The sequence below is a fragment of the Protopterus annectens genome, chromosome 2.part2 (genome assembly GCF_019279795.1).
Source record: "Protopterus annectens isolate FY-2018-M chromosome 2.part2, PAN1.0, whole genome shotgun sequence".
In the NCBI taxonomy this organism is placed as follows: domain Eukaryota; kingdom Metazoa; phylum Chordata; order Ceratodontiformes; family Protopteridae; genus Protopterus; species Protopterus annectens.
In genome coordinates this window covers 961,596,915-961,613,084 of record NC_056730.1, presented here as the reverse complement: position 1 = coordinate 961,613,084, position 16,170 = coordinate 961,596,915, and the positions used below count along the sequence as shown (strand labels likewise).

Below are 16,170 nucleotides of genomic sequence, written 5' to 3'. Positions count from 1 at the left end.
TGTTCAATAGCTTTTTCACTGACGGACTGTAGTCTGTAAAATGGCAGAGTAACTCTCTCCTTCTACCTGTAAGTTTCCACTGGTATACCCCAAGGCTCTGTTGTTGGTGCCCTCTTTAATACTTTTATCAATCACCTCAGTGCCACCATAGGTACAGCCTCTCTTATACAGTATGCTGATAACACTTGTATACATACTTCTAATAACGTACCACAACTCCTCCATATCTCAGTAGCTTTTTCCTCAATTGAGAACTGGCTTCATAACACTCCGCTACCATTCAGCCGTAAAAATAAATAAATAAAGTTACTGCTTTTTCCTCAAAGCATACATGCCTGATAAAATGAATTTCACATTTTTTTCACTAAACTAAGCTGCAATGGAAGTAGTTTCCCATACAAAACTTCTTGCAGTGATTATAGATGGTAACCTTAGATTTGACCTGCATATTCAAAGTAAAAAAGACTCGCCAAAAATTTAGGAATGCTCTACAGGCTTAAAAACTTAGCAACACCACCAAAACTATTCTTAAGCAGTACCTACCTTCTCCCATCTCTCTTGTGCAGTGCACCCATCCTATCCAACCTTCAAGCTACAGTTAAAAAATAAGTTGGAGGCATGCGATGATAAGATTGCAAAATTTGTCGCCAACAGACAGTACCACAGCCACCACTGCATGGCCCTTAAGGCGTAGAGTTGGCACGAGCTACCTCACCACTTAGAGTACAGCATATCTCCACACACAACATTATTCACAAAGCCAGAGACTACCCTGCTTTTACTCCTTTCACTCCATAATAGACTATTTTGATTTAGTGAACAACATCTTCTCAGCATATACAAGTCCCACAAATCTGGACAAAGTCTCAGCTTGTACTCTGTTGCTAAGAAATGGAATTATATCCCTCTGCAAATTAAATTTCCCTCTAATCTCTCCATATTCATACTACTACTAAAAGACTACCTAGATAAGATTTGGCTGTGTTCCTTTACTACCCCAGGTTGAACTAATCTCTCCCTTCTTCCACCTTGACATACTTTATTAATTCCTTCTCTGAAAACAGTCAGTCTATTTCTTAGGTAATGGACAAATATAATTTTGTATAAGCTGTATTATCTAGTCATCTGTGTTCCAAAGAATGTACTCAATGCATTTAATGTCATCTCTATGAACTGCAACTTGTGAATATCTTAACTATTGACAGCGTTCTTTTCAACTTGGTTTATCTGTTCAGATGTCTGCACTGTGTGTGAGTATATATATGTTCATGCTATATGAACTGAAATTAGATTTGTACTTAGTTATTTTATTCTTTCTTGTTAGGTTTTTAAAAATGCTATATAACAGTAACCATATTATGTAGGTATAGAGCTTTTCTCCCCAGGCTTCTGGTGAAAATGGAATATTATCTCAGTTGGACTTTCCTGGTAAACAAATGTCAAATAAACAAATAAAGCTGTGTTCACACAATAGGCAAATGGAGATTGAGAGAATGAACTCCAGGATTATGATGTAGCATTTAGCAGCTCATAGACTTGATCCTCTGTTCTAAAGTGCTGGATAAATTTTATGATCACCATTGTAACATAATGAGTTCCAGGAAGCTGCATGTCATGTGGTAGAATGCCCAGTAGTATTAAACGACTTATGAAACCTCTTATCCTAAGTGTTTATATTTTTCTTATTCACCATCCTGACCAAATCACATATATTACATACATAGGTGTGGTGCAGTGACTTTGTTGTAGTTTACTGCTGTCTGTGCATACCTATCGGCACCTGGCGTTCCCCTCTCCCATCCACTCCCCTAGTACTTCGTCAACCAACCTTATCTCACTTTTTTCTTCATGTACCTCAGAGAAGTGGGTGAAAGGGGGAGAAATCCTTCTCCTGTAACATAAGTCAAGAGCTGCAAGTGAGACTGTCCTGTAGGAATCAGTGGTTTACTTTTAAAAAAGTCAAAGCACAGTCTTTTTCAGTTCATTGTTTTTAAGATGAAGCTATAAAATGGAGAGTCAAAAAACCTTAAAAAAAAAAAAAAAAAAAAAAAAAAACCCAGACAACATCTTTTCAGGTGGGACAAGCGCTGCTTGCATGCTCCAGTCCCCTAAATTATATATACCAGCTCCACAGTCTCACCACAGTGAAGAAAAGGACAAAATCCCTGAAAATTACTCTGTGGGCTCGCACAGTACAATACATTGTGGGGAAACTCACGCCAACATTCTGTTTTTGCTCTTAGGCTTCTCAGAAGACCTTATCTTGACTGCTCATAGGTAAGCAGGTAAGCCTGATTTGATTGCTACTGTTGCTTTTATCTGTAAGGATAAATAAGGAACGGGGTACTCTTTGCTTTAGTGGGTATCTTCACTGAAAAAAAGAACTAAAGATGGCACAGATTGACTGCCACTTTTTCCAGAATGCAGACATACATCCTTGCATTGAGGTGGAGCCAACCCAATCTAAAATGTCTATGGAGTTTTAGGAATCAGGCTGGCTAAATGGGCATGCTTGTTCCCTTATATAGTGAGTGCTACTCTTACAGTGATCCTCCTCAGTCATGTACTGTTATGGTTAGTGTACTCCCTCAACTTACTATAACTCAGTGTCCCAGAGCTGGCTAGAAGTAGTTTGACTTATTTGATGTCCTTTCTCTAAAGACGTATATTAGACAAAAGCTAGGTGTTCATCGTGTTACACTGCTGCAGTCATCACACTTGGGTTATCCTGCCGTCAGGCGGTCCCGCAGTCAGTCAGAGTTCCAAAGTCTTGGTCCGGCATCGGTTGCTGTCGCTTCTTCCGTGACGTCAGTGCGCCAGGGGTATATAGTATGCATCCGACGCCATTTTCTTCAGTCTTTCTTGCCGCGCGATGCATGAAGCAGAAGCAGTTCGCAAGTGCCGGTCGGCCGACTCCTGAGTTTTTCTAAGTCAAATTTCAGATCCAAAGTCTTCAATAAAGTCAAGTACCCCATTGGGGAAACCTTTTTCTTGCCTCAGACCGATGTCAGAAAAAGTTAATAATTGTATTTCTTGTGGGGAGCAAATACCTCATAAGGACTTCCACTCTTACTGTATTACATGCCTAGGCCCTGATCACGACGTCACTAGCTGTCGGTTTTGTGCTAGATTTAACAAGCGCACTATAAAAAGACGTTTTGATTTTGCTTTACACTACTTTGGCCAAAGGTTTAATTATACCATGCCATCGGATCAGCTGATGACCTCAATACCGAAAAAACGCAAAGACAAGGATAAAGACAGGCATCCGAGGTCCAAAACCGATGACAAAACCTCTTCTAGGCCAGTCGCCGGTGCTCAGTGAGGTGCTTTCGCAGCCCCTGACACCCGCTACCTCAGAGCCACAGGCCGCTTCCGACTCCCACGTGGAGACATCTAGGCCTCTGGAAACTCAAGGTATTGGGCCTACGGAAACTAATCCCTCAAATGGGTCCGGAGCCGCTGAGCAGGCATCGGCTTCTGAAGGTGTTTTCAGACCTTCACAACTTACCATAAAATCAACAGCCAAGACAAAGGTACCATTAAAGACAAAGAAACAAGTACAGCATTCTCCTGGACAGTCCTCCATGCCTAAGAAACAGATGCTTAAAATGGCCGAAGACCTCATCTCTCTAATCAGGGGTTCCCATCCCCCTCCTGAGAAAAGGCCTAGGCAGGATACAGACTATGACTCCTCTGATCAGGTTTCCATTTCCTCTGATTCCTCTTCAGACCAGGGATACTCTCTACCCCCCTATGAGGACTCTGATGCTGAAGAATCTATCCCTTCAGCCTCTCCTCCTGAGGATTATTCTTTTGGGGAAACTTTACATACCATGAGGGAACATTTCCATTGGGAAAGTCAGGATTACTCTGACTCCAAGAAAATGCTCAGGGATTTCGTCTTATTGCCTCAGCACAGGCCCCTGGCTATTCCGCCTGTGCTAGATATTGTGGATGATGTGTTCTCTGAATCCAGCTTATCTCCTGACTCTTTACCCCCTGCTCCAGCCAAGCCAGATAGGTATTATAGAGTCCCTGACTCTCACAAGTTTCTTTACAAAAACCCTTCTGCTGATCCAGAAACTATTTCCCAGGGTCCAAAAGGGGTTAAGGCTTCCATTGCGAAAAATCCAGTACCCTCTGACAGAGATTCCAGAGCTTTGGATATATGGGGGAAGAAAGTATACACATCTGCAACTTTAGCAGTAAGAGCTTTAAATTGCCAGTTTCACATGCTTAAGTACCAACAATATTTAATGGCTCAGTTAAAACACAAAATGCTTGCAAGCTCAGAAGCTCCTGATTGTAAAGAAATGCAGGATTTATTGCATGCAGTTGAACAGGTGGGAAAACATACTCTGCAATGTGGTTTTGATTCTTTAGAGGCCTCTTGTAGAGCCGCAGTTACAGGTTCTGTTATTCGAAGACATGCTTGGTTAAAAGAACAGAGTTTACCTGATCATGTTAAGGCAAAATTATTGGATGCTCCTTTACAGCATGATACCTTGTTTGGTGTTAAGGCAGAAGAGGTGTTAAAGAAAATGGAGGATAAAGCTAAATCTATGCAAACAGTCAAGGATTTCTAACAGGTACAGCCACCTCGGTTTAGTAGAAATTGGCCAACAAAGAAGTGGTCCTTTCCAGTGTCAGACAGGCCACAGAGAGGCAGATCCAGACGCCCAAGAGGCAGATCTCAACCCCAAGGCTCAAACAGACGACAGTGGGGCACCTCAACCCCAAAAGTAGGTGAGGACAAGTCTCAACCTTACAGGAAACAGTTACAATGACTTTCCTCTTCGTACGCCAAGCATGTCCCTTTTGGAAGCCCCCTTAAGGGGAAAACTAGCACTTTTCTCTCAAAACTGACAAACACTCACCCAAGACAAATGGGTTCTGAATATTGTGTCTCAAGGTTACAGATTCCACTTTCATACTTTACCAAAGCTAAAAGGAATGCCAGACCTGCCACAAAATCAATGGGCAGAGGCACAAAAACAAATTTCAGTCCTCATGGACATGAGAGCTATTCAGAAAGTACCACAACAGGGACAAGGATTTTACTCAAGACTCTTCCTGGTCCCCAGAAAGGACAAAGCATCGAAGTCCATACTAGACCTTTCAATTCTGAATACTTACCTGGATATTCTGAAATTCAAAATGTTGACATTACAGCAGCTTCTACCCATACTGGGCAAGAAAGCTTGGCTTGTAACTCTGGACCTCAAAGAGGCATACCTGCATGTCCCTATCAGACAAAATTGCAGAAGATACCTAGATTCAAAGCCGGTACAATGCGCTACCAATTCTCTGCACTGCCCTTTGGCTTATCTACTGCGCCCAGGGTCTTCACAAAGTGCCTGGCACCAGTAATTGCATTTTGCAGACAAAAAGGAATTCAAATATATCCATACCTGGACGACTGCCTCATTCAGGCAGAGACAAATGACATTCTTCTACAGCATCTGGCATTTGTGAAAAAGTTGATAATTTCTCTAGGGTACACAGTAAATAAAAAGAAGTCAAAACTAGTACCCTCACAACAGATTACATTCCTGGGTGCCAGCTTAAATACAACGGCCCAGATGGCTTACCACACGCCAGACGAACAATTTCAACTAACTCAATATTTTCAGTTACTGGCAAAAAAGTCCCATCTCCCCGCAAGAAAAATTCTGCGGGCCCTGGGATTAATGGCATCCTACATACTATACTAATACCATATGCCAGACTGCATATGAGGAAATTACAATTGTACCTAAAAAGTGTTTGGACTCAACACTCACAGTTTAGAAGCAGTAATACCAATGATTCCTTGCTTACAACAGGAGTTTCGATGGTGGGCACAGGCATGTCACCTAAACAAGGGTCAGCCTTTTACCCAACCCACAGCCAGGCAAACTCTAACAGATGCTTCAGATTACGCCTGGGGAGCACACATGGCAGGAAAATGCATTCAGGGCAAGTGAACCACAGACCAGATGCATCTTCACATCAATCAAAAAGAGATGTTGGCTGTTCAAAATGCCCTACCAGCTTTCAAGGACCTTCTACATCCAGGACAACTATTACTAAAGACAGACAACACCACAGTAATGTGGTACATAAGCAAGGGGGCACTCATTCTTATCCCCTATGCAGGCAAGCCATGACCTTGTGGAACACAGCTCTATCGTACCAAGTTCACCTGCAAACACAATTCCTGCCAGGAAAGAAAAATACTCTGGCAGACGACCTAAGCAGAAATATCATGGACCCTCACGAATGGAAATTGAATCCACAAATCTTCAGCATGATAACGCAAAAATGGGGATGCCCAGACATGGATCTTTTTGCCTCCCCACTGAATTGCCAACTACAGAAATTTTGCACAAGGACTTATTACAAACAAGCATGGAAAGTGGATGCTCTTCAGTTCAGCTGGAAAAACCTAAAATTGTATGCCTTCCCACCACTGCCTCTCCTTTCAAAGGTACTCCTAAAAGCCAGACAATAAAAACCACAGATGATCCTGTTTGCTCCAGACTGGCCACGCCAGTGCTGGTACGCTATCTTAAGGAACTTGGCTCAGGGTCCACCATGGATTTTGCCCCAAATTCCACATCTTCGGACTCAACAAAACAATCAGATCCTGCACGGTCAGCTCAAAACCCTAAACCTGGCTGCATGGCAGATACTTTAGTCAAACAGGCAACACCTCTCTCTCTAAAGCTGTTATGAACGTCATTTTGGAGGCCAGGAGGCCTAGCACCAGGAAAGCTTACTCAGAAAAATGGAAGAGATTCTGCACCTGGAACCAGGCTCAAAGCCTTGACCCTCTTGTTCCAAACATTCCTCAGATTTTACAATACTTAACTGAGATGCTCGACAGAGGCCTATCCTTTTCATCAATTAAGATCCACGCCTCTGCCATTTCAACACAGTACAACACAGATCCTCCATTATTCTCTCATCCCTTACTAAAGCAGTACCTTAGAGGGGCTAAAAACATAAGACTGCCCCAGAGAGCACCAACACCAACTTGGGACCTCAATTTCGTTTTGGAAAAACTGACCCTACCACCTTTTGAGCCAGCCAATACAGCTGATCTAAAATTTTTATCATGGAAAACAGCTCTGCTCCTGGCAGTAACTTCAGTACGAAGAGTCTCGGAGCTACAAGCATTAATGGCAGTGGAACCTTTTATAATTTTTCATCAGGACAGGGTATCTTTAAGGACAAACCCTACCTTTATGCCAAAGGTGGTATCTAGTGTGGCTCTTAATCAAACCATCCATTTGCCAACTTTTTATCCAAACCCCCAGAATAAAGGGGAGAGACTTCTGCATTCTTTGGACATACACAGGCAGCTACCCTTCTACTTGGACAAAACAAAAGCTTTCAGGAAAACTGAACAACTGTTTGTAGCATATGTTGCAGGATCACAGGGCAAGGCTATCTCAAAACAGACTATATCCAAATGGATAGGACACTGTATTCTGTACTGCTACACACAGCATGGAAAATCAGTCCCTAATAACATTAGGCCACATTCCACCAGGGCAACAGCCACTTCAACAGCCTTTCTCAGAGGAGTACCTACCAAGGAAATTTTGGAGGTTGCAATTTGGAATTCGGTGCACACCTTTACCAAGCATTACCACCTGCCTCTTTACTCTCAATCCAGAGCAGGATTTGCCACTGCAGTTCTGCAGGGCCTCATAGCCAATCCTAATTCTTTATAGACCAGCCACCCAACCTTAGCTTTGGGATTCTACCCAAGTGTGATGACTGCAGCAGTGTAACACGATGAACATAGTACAGTTTTGTACCTACCATAAATGTAGATGTTCGAGTGTTCACACTGCTGCAGTCCAGGTTACCCTCCCTACATTCCCTCTGAACCAGCTGGACTTATCTATACCTTTCTATCCTATACAACCTTTGGGGTGTATTTGCTGGTTACTGAAGGTATTGTTTTTATTTTATATGTATATTTTTTATTAGCAATATCTATTGCCTACCTACTTGGGGTTACCTGACATCTGGGGCAAGATAAACTGAAGAAAATGGCATCGGATGCATACTATATACCCCAGCCACACTGATGTCAGGGAAGAAGCAACAGCAACCGAAGCCGGACCAAGACTTTGGAACTGTGGCCAACTGCGGGACTGCCTGACGGCAGGATAACCCAAGTGTGATGACTGCAGCAGTGTGAACACTCGAACATCTACAATTTATGGTAGGTACAAAACTGTACTTTTTTATTGTTGCCATTTTGAGGTGAGTGATGTTTGTTTCAATGCCTTTTTCCTCAGAAAATTAAAACAAAGGACGATGAAAAGGAACATGAAGTAAAAGTGGAATTCATGTGGTATGGGACAACTACCAGCCGTGATAAGAGTGGAGCCTACCTCTTTCTTCCTGATGGGGAAGCCAAGGTATAAATGTTAAATATCTATTCATTATTTGTCCATCCTTTTCCTATTTTTTAACCTTTTTACAGTCAGCACTTTCTGAAGTTAGAATGCTGAGTATTTATTTGTCAGTGTCATACCATTTGCTGTTTAAGATGCTGCAGTAGATGATGATTGTGCCACAGTATTCTTTGTGAGGCAAGTGTAGCACAAGCTGTTGACTGCCACAGTATACTAGACAGTACTTGTGATACTCCTGTATTAGGAATAAATGTTATGTGCTGTGAACATCAGTTAAAGCATGCTTGTTTATAGAACGTTTCTCTTGCTATGATTAAACCATCAGCTTAGTGTCTGGCACACAGGATATTTGCCGAAGTGTTATTACAGTAGATGAACCACAAAATAATCATATAAAAATGATATATACATTTATCATTACGGATAAATTAAAATATATACTTAAATGAAATATTGGAGAAATCAGCATACTTGTGCTTTAAGGGTCTCTCTACTGTGTGTGACTAGTCTGTTTGTCCGCTCATTTTTTATCAGTTCTTACCTTGAAGGGTATATATCCACCCCTAATACCTGGTCGTTCCTGCACCAAAGGTGAGGGGCATGTGCACACCCCACATCTTTTGAGCCACTCAAATATCTTGTGTTTGATCTTGCCATCTGATGTCATTTTCATTCATTTTTCAACCTGTGGGTTCAGATCTGATCCAACTCGGCTGCTTTCATAGCTCTAGGATCCAGTTCTCGAGCTCCTTCCTTTACCCATAATGCTTCATTCTCCCAGAATACCTCAGATCTCATTTGCTGCTCATGAAGGACAGACAGGAATTGCTAATCTCTCAAGCTCCTTGTGGGTTTAGTGAGCTTGTTTCCTTTTTTTCAGAATTTCTTTCTCACAAACATTTCTCTGTATGTAATACCCTTCCTTACCTTTTGACTATTTTATATATATATATATATATATATATATATATATATATAAATACTTTTACTAGTTCATAGTTTCTTCCATACCTTAGTACTCTGTGTTACCGTAGTTGCCATTTTCTTTTTTTTTCGTTCTTCATTCCTTCTTTCTTGATTTATATACTTGTATATCTTGTTTACGGTAGCCAGCATGTGTGACAAACCAGCTGGTTTCAAAAAATGCACTCCATGTGGGCACAGAATTCCTCAATTTAATGCCCACAGGGAGTGCGTTTACTGCTTTGGTCTGGTGCACCTGGAATCACCCTGCTAAATTTGTGGTGGGTTTAACCAGCCTGCCCTCAGTGACAGAAGAAATAAACTGATTTAAAGGGACTTTTACCATCTTCTGCTTCTTGTGTAGGCACCTCTTCTTCAGAGGCTCGAACCCCCACGAAGAAATCTAGAGAGTCCCGGGAACACAAAAAGCATTACCCAGACATCTTTTCAAACCACCAAACCTCCTAAAAAGGTCCCCAGACCATTGGATCCTAAGTCTTCGGATCCAACTTGTTCAGAAACATCTCCTTCTTGGCTCCGTGCTCCACGGTTCTCACTGGAACCAGGTTCCCTGTGACTCAACTTCACCCTTCTCCAGTAATCTCTCAAAAGGATTTCCAGGCTGCCTCCTACTTTCCTCATCCATCAGCTCTTCTCATAGCTGAGGTTGATAAAATGATGAGGAAATTTCTCAGGACACAAATCCAGATGGGGGTTTTGCCAGCTCCGTCCCCCACCGGATCCATGAATCACCATTCTGCTTTTGTCCTAGTTGCTCCTTCTCCGTTCCGATCAACTGCTTCAGAGTCCTCAGATCTAAAGGTCCCAAGAGTCGAGACGTGACCCGACAGTACCTGTTACTTCAACTCTGACCATCTCCCTGACCAGCTCAGCTCCAATTGTGTCAGAGCTGGATGGCTGTCTGAGCCGAAGCCTCAATGTCTGATCCAAGTGGTTGACTTTGACTCCGAAGTTTTTGTAGTAGTTGCTTCCCTTTGGAGCTCTGACATTCGACAGTTTGGCATCCTCTCCCCCCTCAGAGCGGGGAACCTGTGGATCTCGGGGTTTATCTGCTCTGAGAGTTTCTGCTCTGGAGGGATTGCCTTTGATATCCCTGTGTCCTTCTGCCTTTGAGATGGTGGAGAAGGGTACTTTCTCTGCCCAGGAGAGCCCTGGCTTTCATGTCCTCAGATCTGTGCCCCCCCCCCTCTTGGATCTTGTGCCTGAGTTCTCTCTTATCCCACCTCCAGGACAGCCAACCCAGAATAGCTTCCAATCTGTTCCACTATCGGAACCCCTTATATCTTTAGATAATTTCGTGGAACATCTCACCAAGGAGGTTTCTCACAAGAGAAAGTGCAAGAGAAGGCACTTGGATTCTCCCCAAGAATATGTCACAGAAGACACAGATTTTGAAGAGGGGGAAGGGTCCCCACAATCTCAACTTGACAATGCCTCATTTGGAGATGTTCTTGAAATCCTTCACCAGAAAGGTGGTCAGTCTGCCCAAAACCCAACCCAGGAGGAATCAGTGTTTTTGTAAGCTTTCAGGTCTGGCTCATCTACGTCTTGGGTGTCCCCCGTTGCAAATTACCTTATTGATCTTGTCTGCACAGGGCATGGAATGAGCTGGATGCTGTGAAACCCATCCGTGAATGACCAAATAAAATCCTTAGTGCCCCTACAGACAGACCACATTGGACTAAGGATATCCCTGTAGATGCCATGGTTGTTGCGGCAGCCACTAAAAGGAGCTAGCTGAGCAAAGCACCACTGTGTATCTCCCTAACAGGGAGTCTAAGGCTTTGGATAGGTTTGGTAAGCGGGTCTATGATTCAGTGACCTTCAGATTGCGATCACTGAACTACCTGGCACACATCACCAGGTTACAGACGGACTTGGTCAAGGAGCTCTCTAGCTTTGTCTCAGGGTGGATGTGTGTTGAGGAACAGAAAACCTTTTCCTCCAGAATGGCTACCCTGTAATCTTTATCAAATATGTCCATTAGGTTAATCTCACATGCTTGGAATGTACCTCAAGGGCTGCTGGTTCAAGCATTGCCATAAGTCGTTGTGCGACTTTGTGACCATGCAGAACATTTCAAAGTGTCCTTCATCAGTGCTCCTTTTGATGGATCATCTTTGTTTGCCCCCACAGTTAAAGATGTTCTGTCCCATAGTGAGAAAGTTGGAAAGACCATGTCTGCCATTGGAATCCTTTTTTCTACCCCACAGCGACCTTTCTGCAGGAACATCAGCATGGTGGTAAAATGATGTGTTTCAAAAAGTCTCAAGGTCTTTTCAAGAATCACAAGGAGATTTTTTTCCCCAGAGGCAGAAGGGGAAATGACTGCAATGGTAGGCACCACCCACAAGGCAGAGAGGGTCCACAAAATCAAGGATCTCGAGATTCATTCTCAGATGGATCTTTCCAACTCTTCTTAGAGGTTGCCTGACTGTCATCCTCTGGAGGCATTCGGGGGGGGGGTGCTTACTATTGCACCCAGATACCTGGTCAGCCATCACAAATGATCTTTGGGTGCAGAGGATATTTCATCTCATTTTTTACAACTTCCCAAACCAAAGAAAAATCTCCTTGATGTCCCACACAATCGGTGGGAAGCAGCAGCACTAGAAATTACAAAGCTGCTGAAAAAAAAAGAGTCATCCAGAAGGTCTCACCAGACCAAATCAGATCCAGAATCTATTCAAGGTTCTTTTTAGTGCCATAAAGACAGGAAACCCAAGGCCAATTTTGGACCTAACATTCCTGAACAAGTCAGTAAAGAACTTGAAATTCCAGATGGTCCTAGTCCAGTCCATTTTACCACTACTACAAAAGGACAATTGGATGTGCCCAATTGACCTTCAGGACACGTACTATCGTAGCAAAATGAACAGGCACTCCAGAAGGTTTCTCCACTTCTGGCTGGGAGCCTATCAGTTCAGAGTATTCCCCTTTGGTCTCAACATAGCCTCCAGGATGTTCACCAAATATATGGCAGTAGTAACAGCTTACTCGGGACTGCATGGATTCAATGTGTTCCTTATCTAGATGACTGACTCCTGACTGCATCAACCAGGCATCTGCTAATACAAGCCAGAGATTATCTGCTACATCTAGTTCCCACCTTGGGTATCACAATCAACATGCAGAAATCTCAACTACAGCCCACATAGATGATATACTTCATAGGAGCACATCTGGACACAGCCATTTGTCACCTACCTACCTCCAGACAGGATGTCCATGTAAGATTACATATCAGACAGATTCTGGCGATCCCAACACCTCCAGCAAATCTCGTTCTCAGAGCATTAGGTTCGATGACTGCCACAGTAACATTGATTCCTACAGCACAATTGCACATGAGAATTCTGCAGTGGACTCTAGCAGTCCAGTGGTCCTTAAATCTATACCCGCTGAATCATGTTATAAAGTTATCCCGAGTGTGCAAGGACTGTCAACTGTGGTGGCTTCACACAGAAGTCATTGAACAAGGATGTCCCTTTGTTCTTCCTCCCCCCAATGCCACATTGACCATGGGCGCCTCCCAGTTGGGGTGGGGGTGGGGGGCATTGTCCGGGTCAGACAGTCCAACACACGTGGTTGACACAGGAGACTAATTTGGATATCATTGTTCTGGAGATGAGAATGGTGCTTCTAGCATCGCAAGGCTTCAAAACTTTCTCGCTCTAGGAACTATTGCAATACAAATAGACTTTGTCAATAATTTAGTACATCAACAAACAGGGAGGAACCAGATCTTACCCACTATATCAAGAAGCAGTGAGAGAGTAGCAGTGGGCAATTTCTTCCAACCACTTTCTAATCACAACGCACGTTCTAGGGAAGTCCAACATTGTAGCGGACAGGCTCAGCAGAACTATCCTGATGCCTCATGAGTGGTCTCTAAATCAATCAGTGGCAAACATGATTTTCCACAAATGAGGCCAACCTTGCTGTGACCTTTTTGCATCCCCTTCCAACAAGAAGTGCAGAAGGTTTATTATTGTTATATTTGCTATTTTTGGATTATGTGCTTTTCTTGTTTTGGAATTTTGTTATACTTATTGTGGAAAACATGTCAGAAAAGAAAACGACTACTGGTTTTAAAAGATGAGACAGATGTGACAGAAAAATGCCGGACGCAGACAGTCATATGTCTTATGTTTACTGTTTAGGGGTTTCCCATTTATAGGAGAAACCACCTTGTGATATTTGTAGGACTTTCAGCTCCCGCACTCTTGTGGGGAAAAAAATAAACTGATGCTTGCTAGTTTACTAAAATCTCCCTTTTCGGAGGCGATCTCTGAGATGGAGGCTTCACCCCCTCTGAGGAAAGATGATAAAAAGAGGACTAAGTCTTTTCCCACTTCTCCTCACGAGTCGAAATCATCAGAACCAAGGCCTAAGGTTCCTAAGTTGTTGCACAAGGAGGCTTTGGTTCTGAGATCGCCAAAATCATGTGCTTCGATCTTGGCTGCAAAAGAGACTATTCCATCGGCGCCGGCTGTTCCTTCAGCACTGGGCATTTCGTCTGCTCCAATCTCCGCTACTGCACTATTAACTTTGCCTATGACACCAACCACATCGTCTGGTCCGATTTCTTCGTCTGCTCAACCTTCAGCACTGACAACCGTCATGAAAACTTCCTCAGCTCTGACACATCTCTCTGTGCCTGTAGCCACTTCAGAACCAGTGTTTTCCCTTCCTGAGCTTCATAGCCATCATTCGACCTCGGTTCAGAGAAATGAATTTCTTCCCCTGACCAGATATTCCCCGTCAGTGGACCCCTTCTATGGACAGCAGTATAGTCCTTTCGTTGAACATCCAGTTTCACCGTTGTGGTTATCTACCCGTTCCTCCAAGAGCCTGTCTGAGTTAGATATAGTGAGACTGGTAGACCAGCTGTTGGCGACCAGAGGCATTTCTCCTCCTTAGAAACCCTCCCTCCCACTTGGAGCCAAGGGCCCTGCTCTGAGGACTCCACAGTATTTTCTTCCTCCAACCTCTTCGCAGGTTTTGGAAGTTTTGTCACCAACTGCTAACCTGGTTCCAGCGGCTTCGGCATAATAGTGGATCTCACTTTGGTGCCAGATACTTCTCTTTGGTCTAAACCCTCTGTGGACACAGGCCATGCTCTGGTCTGAGATTGGCCTGCCTTGGCAGACTGGTCTCTTCCGGAGGCTCCTTCCTGGGTGGGTTGGTCCTTCAGGGCGGGGTGTGACCCCTGTTCTGAGTTTGTCTCTTTCGGTTCCGGGCTCCCATCCCTCCTTGGGAGGGTTCGGCCTTCCAGGCAATGGAGAGAGCTTGGACCCATCGATTTTGGAGACACGCCCTCCTACTTCTTTTCCACAGCTACTTTCTCTCACTACTGTTGGACATCGGGCTCAGGAGCTTCAAGTTAGCCTTCATCAAGGTTCCCCTTCTGCGGGTTCCTCCTCTGACATTCCCCTCGAGGTTCCTCGCAAGAAAGTGTGCAAGAGGAAACACGTTGATTCTCCGGAGGAATCGCTGACTGAAGATATGTCCTTCGATGACTGGGAAGGGTCCCCACGGTTGCCCCCTGAAGATGTTTCCTTTGGGGACATCCTGGAAATACTGAAACAGCGGGGTGACTGGAAGTCCAGCACCCCTTCCCCTAAGGAGAACTTTTTCTTGCAGGCTTTCCAAGCCCGACCCTCTACCTCCTGGGTGACCCCCCCCCCGCAGATGAACTTGTTCAGTATATAGTGCAGCGGGCTTGGATGACACCTAATGCCATTGAGCCTATCCCACGTAGGCAAGATAAGATACTCTCTCCACCAGAAGATCAACCCCATTGATCCAAAGTTCTTCCCATTGATGCTATGGTGGTGGCGGCAGCTTCAAAGAAAGAGCACGCCAAGGAGAGTTCTACTGTCCTTCCCCTGAACAGGGAGTCTTGGGCGATAGAAAGGATAGGGAAGTGGGTCTTTTCTTCAGCGACCTTTGCAGTCAGGTCTATGAACTACTTGGCACACTTCACGCAGATTCAGAGAGACTTAATTTCAGAGCTTTTACGAGACGCTAGCAGGAGCAGTGTTTGATGAGGTACGGGACAAAGTTGCCTCACAACTAGCCATCCTGGAGTCTGTTTCCAGTTCGTCCATGAGGTTGATTTCACACTCAACCGAAGGGGCAGAAAGAGTGGCAGGCGCTGGAGTCATGGCTAGACGCCATGCCTGGATGCGACTTTGTGATTTTGCAGACCCTTTCAAGTCTTCCTTCCTTAACGCCCTCACAGAGGCCTCATGCCTGTTTGGCTCTAAGGTTAAGGATACCTTGGCCAGGTGTGAAATGGATGGTAAGACCCTGTCTGCTGTAGGTGTCCGTTTCTCTACTCCTCAGAGACCGTAATGCAGGAACAACAGGACTGGAAAGATGTGGTGCCAAAAATCCCAAGGACCTTTCTGTGACACACTGGCCGAATTCCCCCCTCCCCTGGGCAGAGGGGGTAATTCAAATGGAAGATGTCCCTTTAGGGGCAGAGGGGGTCCACGTAACCAGGGATCCAGAGATTCTTACTCCGGACAGCCCTACCAGCGCTCCTGAAGAGCGTCCTGATTGCTTGCCTCTGGATGCTTTCGGGGGTCGTTTTTCTCTGCACCACTTTGCCTGGCAAGAGGTAACCACAGATACTTTGGTATAGATGGTAATAACCAGAGGATATCACATTCCTTTCTTAAAGCCAAAGCTGACCAGGCACATTCCCGATGTTCCACCAAGTCAAAGGGAATTTGCAGCAATAGAAATTGAAAAGCTG

General features: G+C 44.2%; 1 protein-coding gene across 1 annotated transcript in view; it reads left to right on the top strand.

The window, feature by feature from the left end:
- The window catches only part of MAN2A1 (mannosidase alpha class 2A member 1), a gene marked incomplete in the record, with an annotated part of 1,886,421 nt that overhangs the window by 1,078,328 nt on the left and 791,923 nt on the right, over positions 1-16,170 (top strand). Inside the window, 1 exon segment of the mRNA XM_044064270.1 lies at positions 8,301-8,423. Coding sequence (XP_043920205.1) covers positions 8,301-8,423 — 123 coding nt within the window.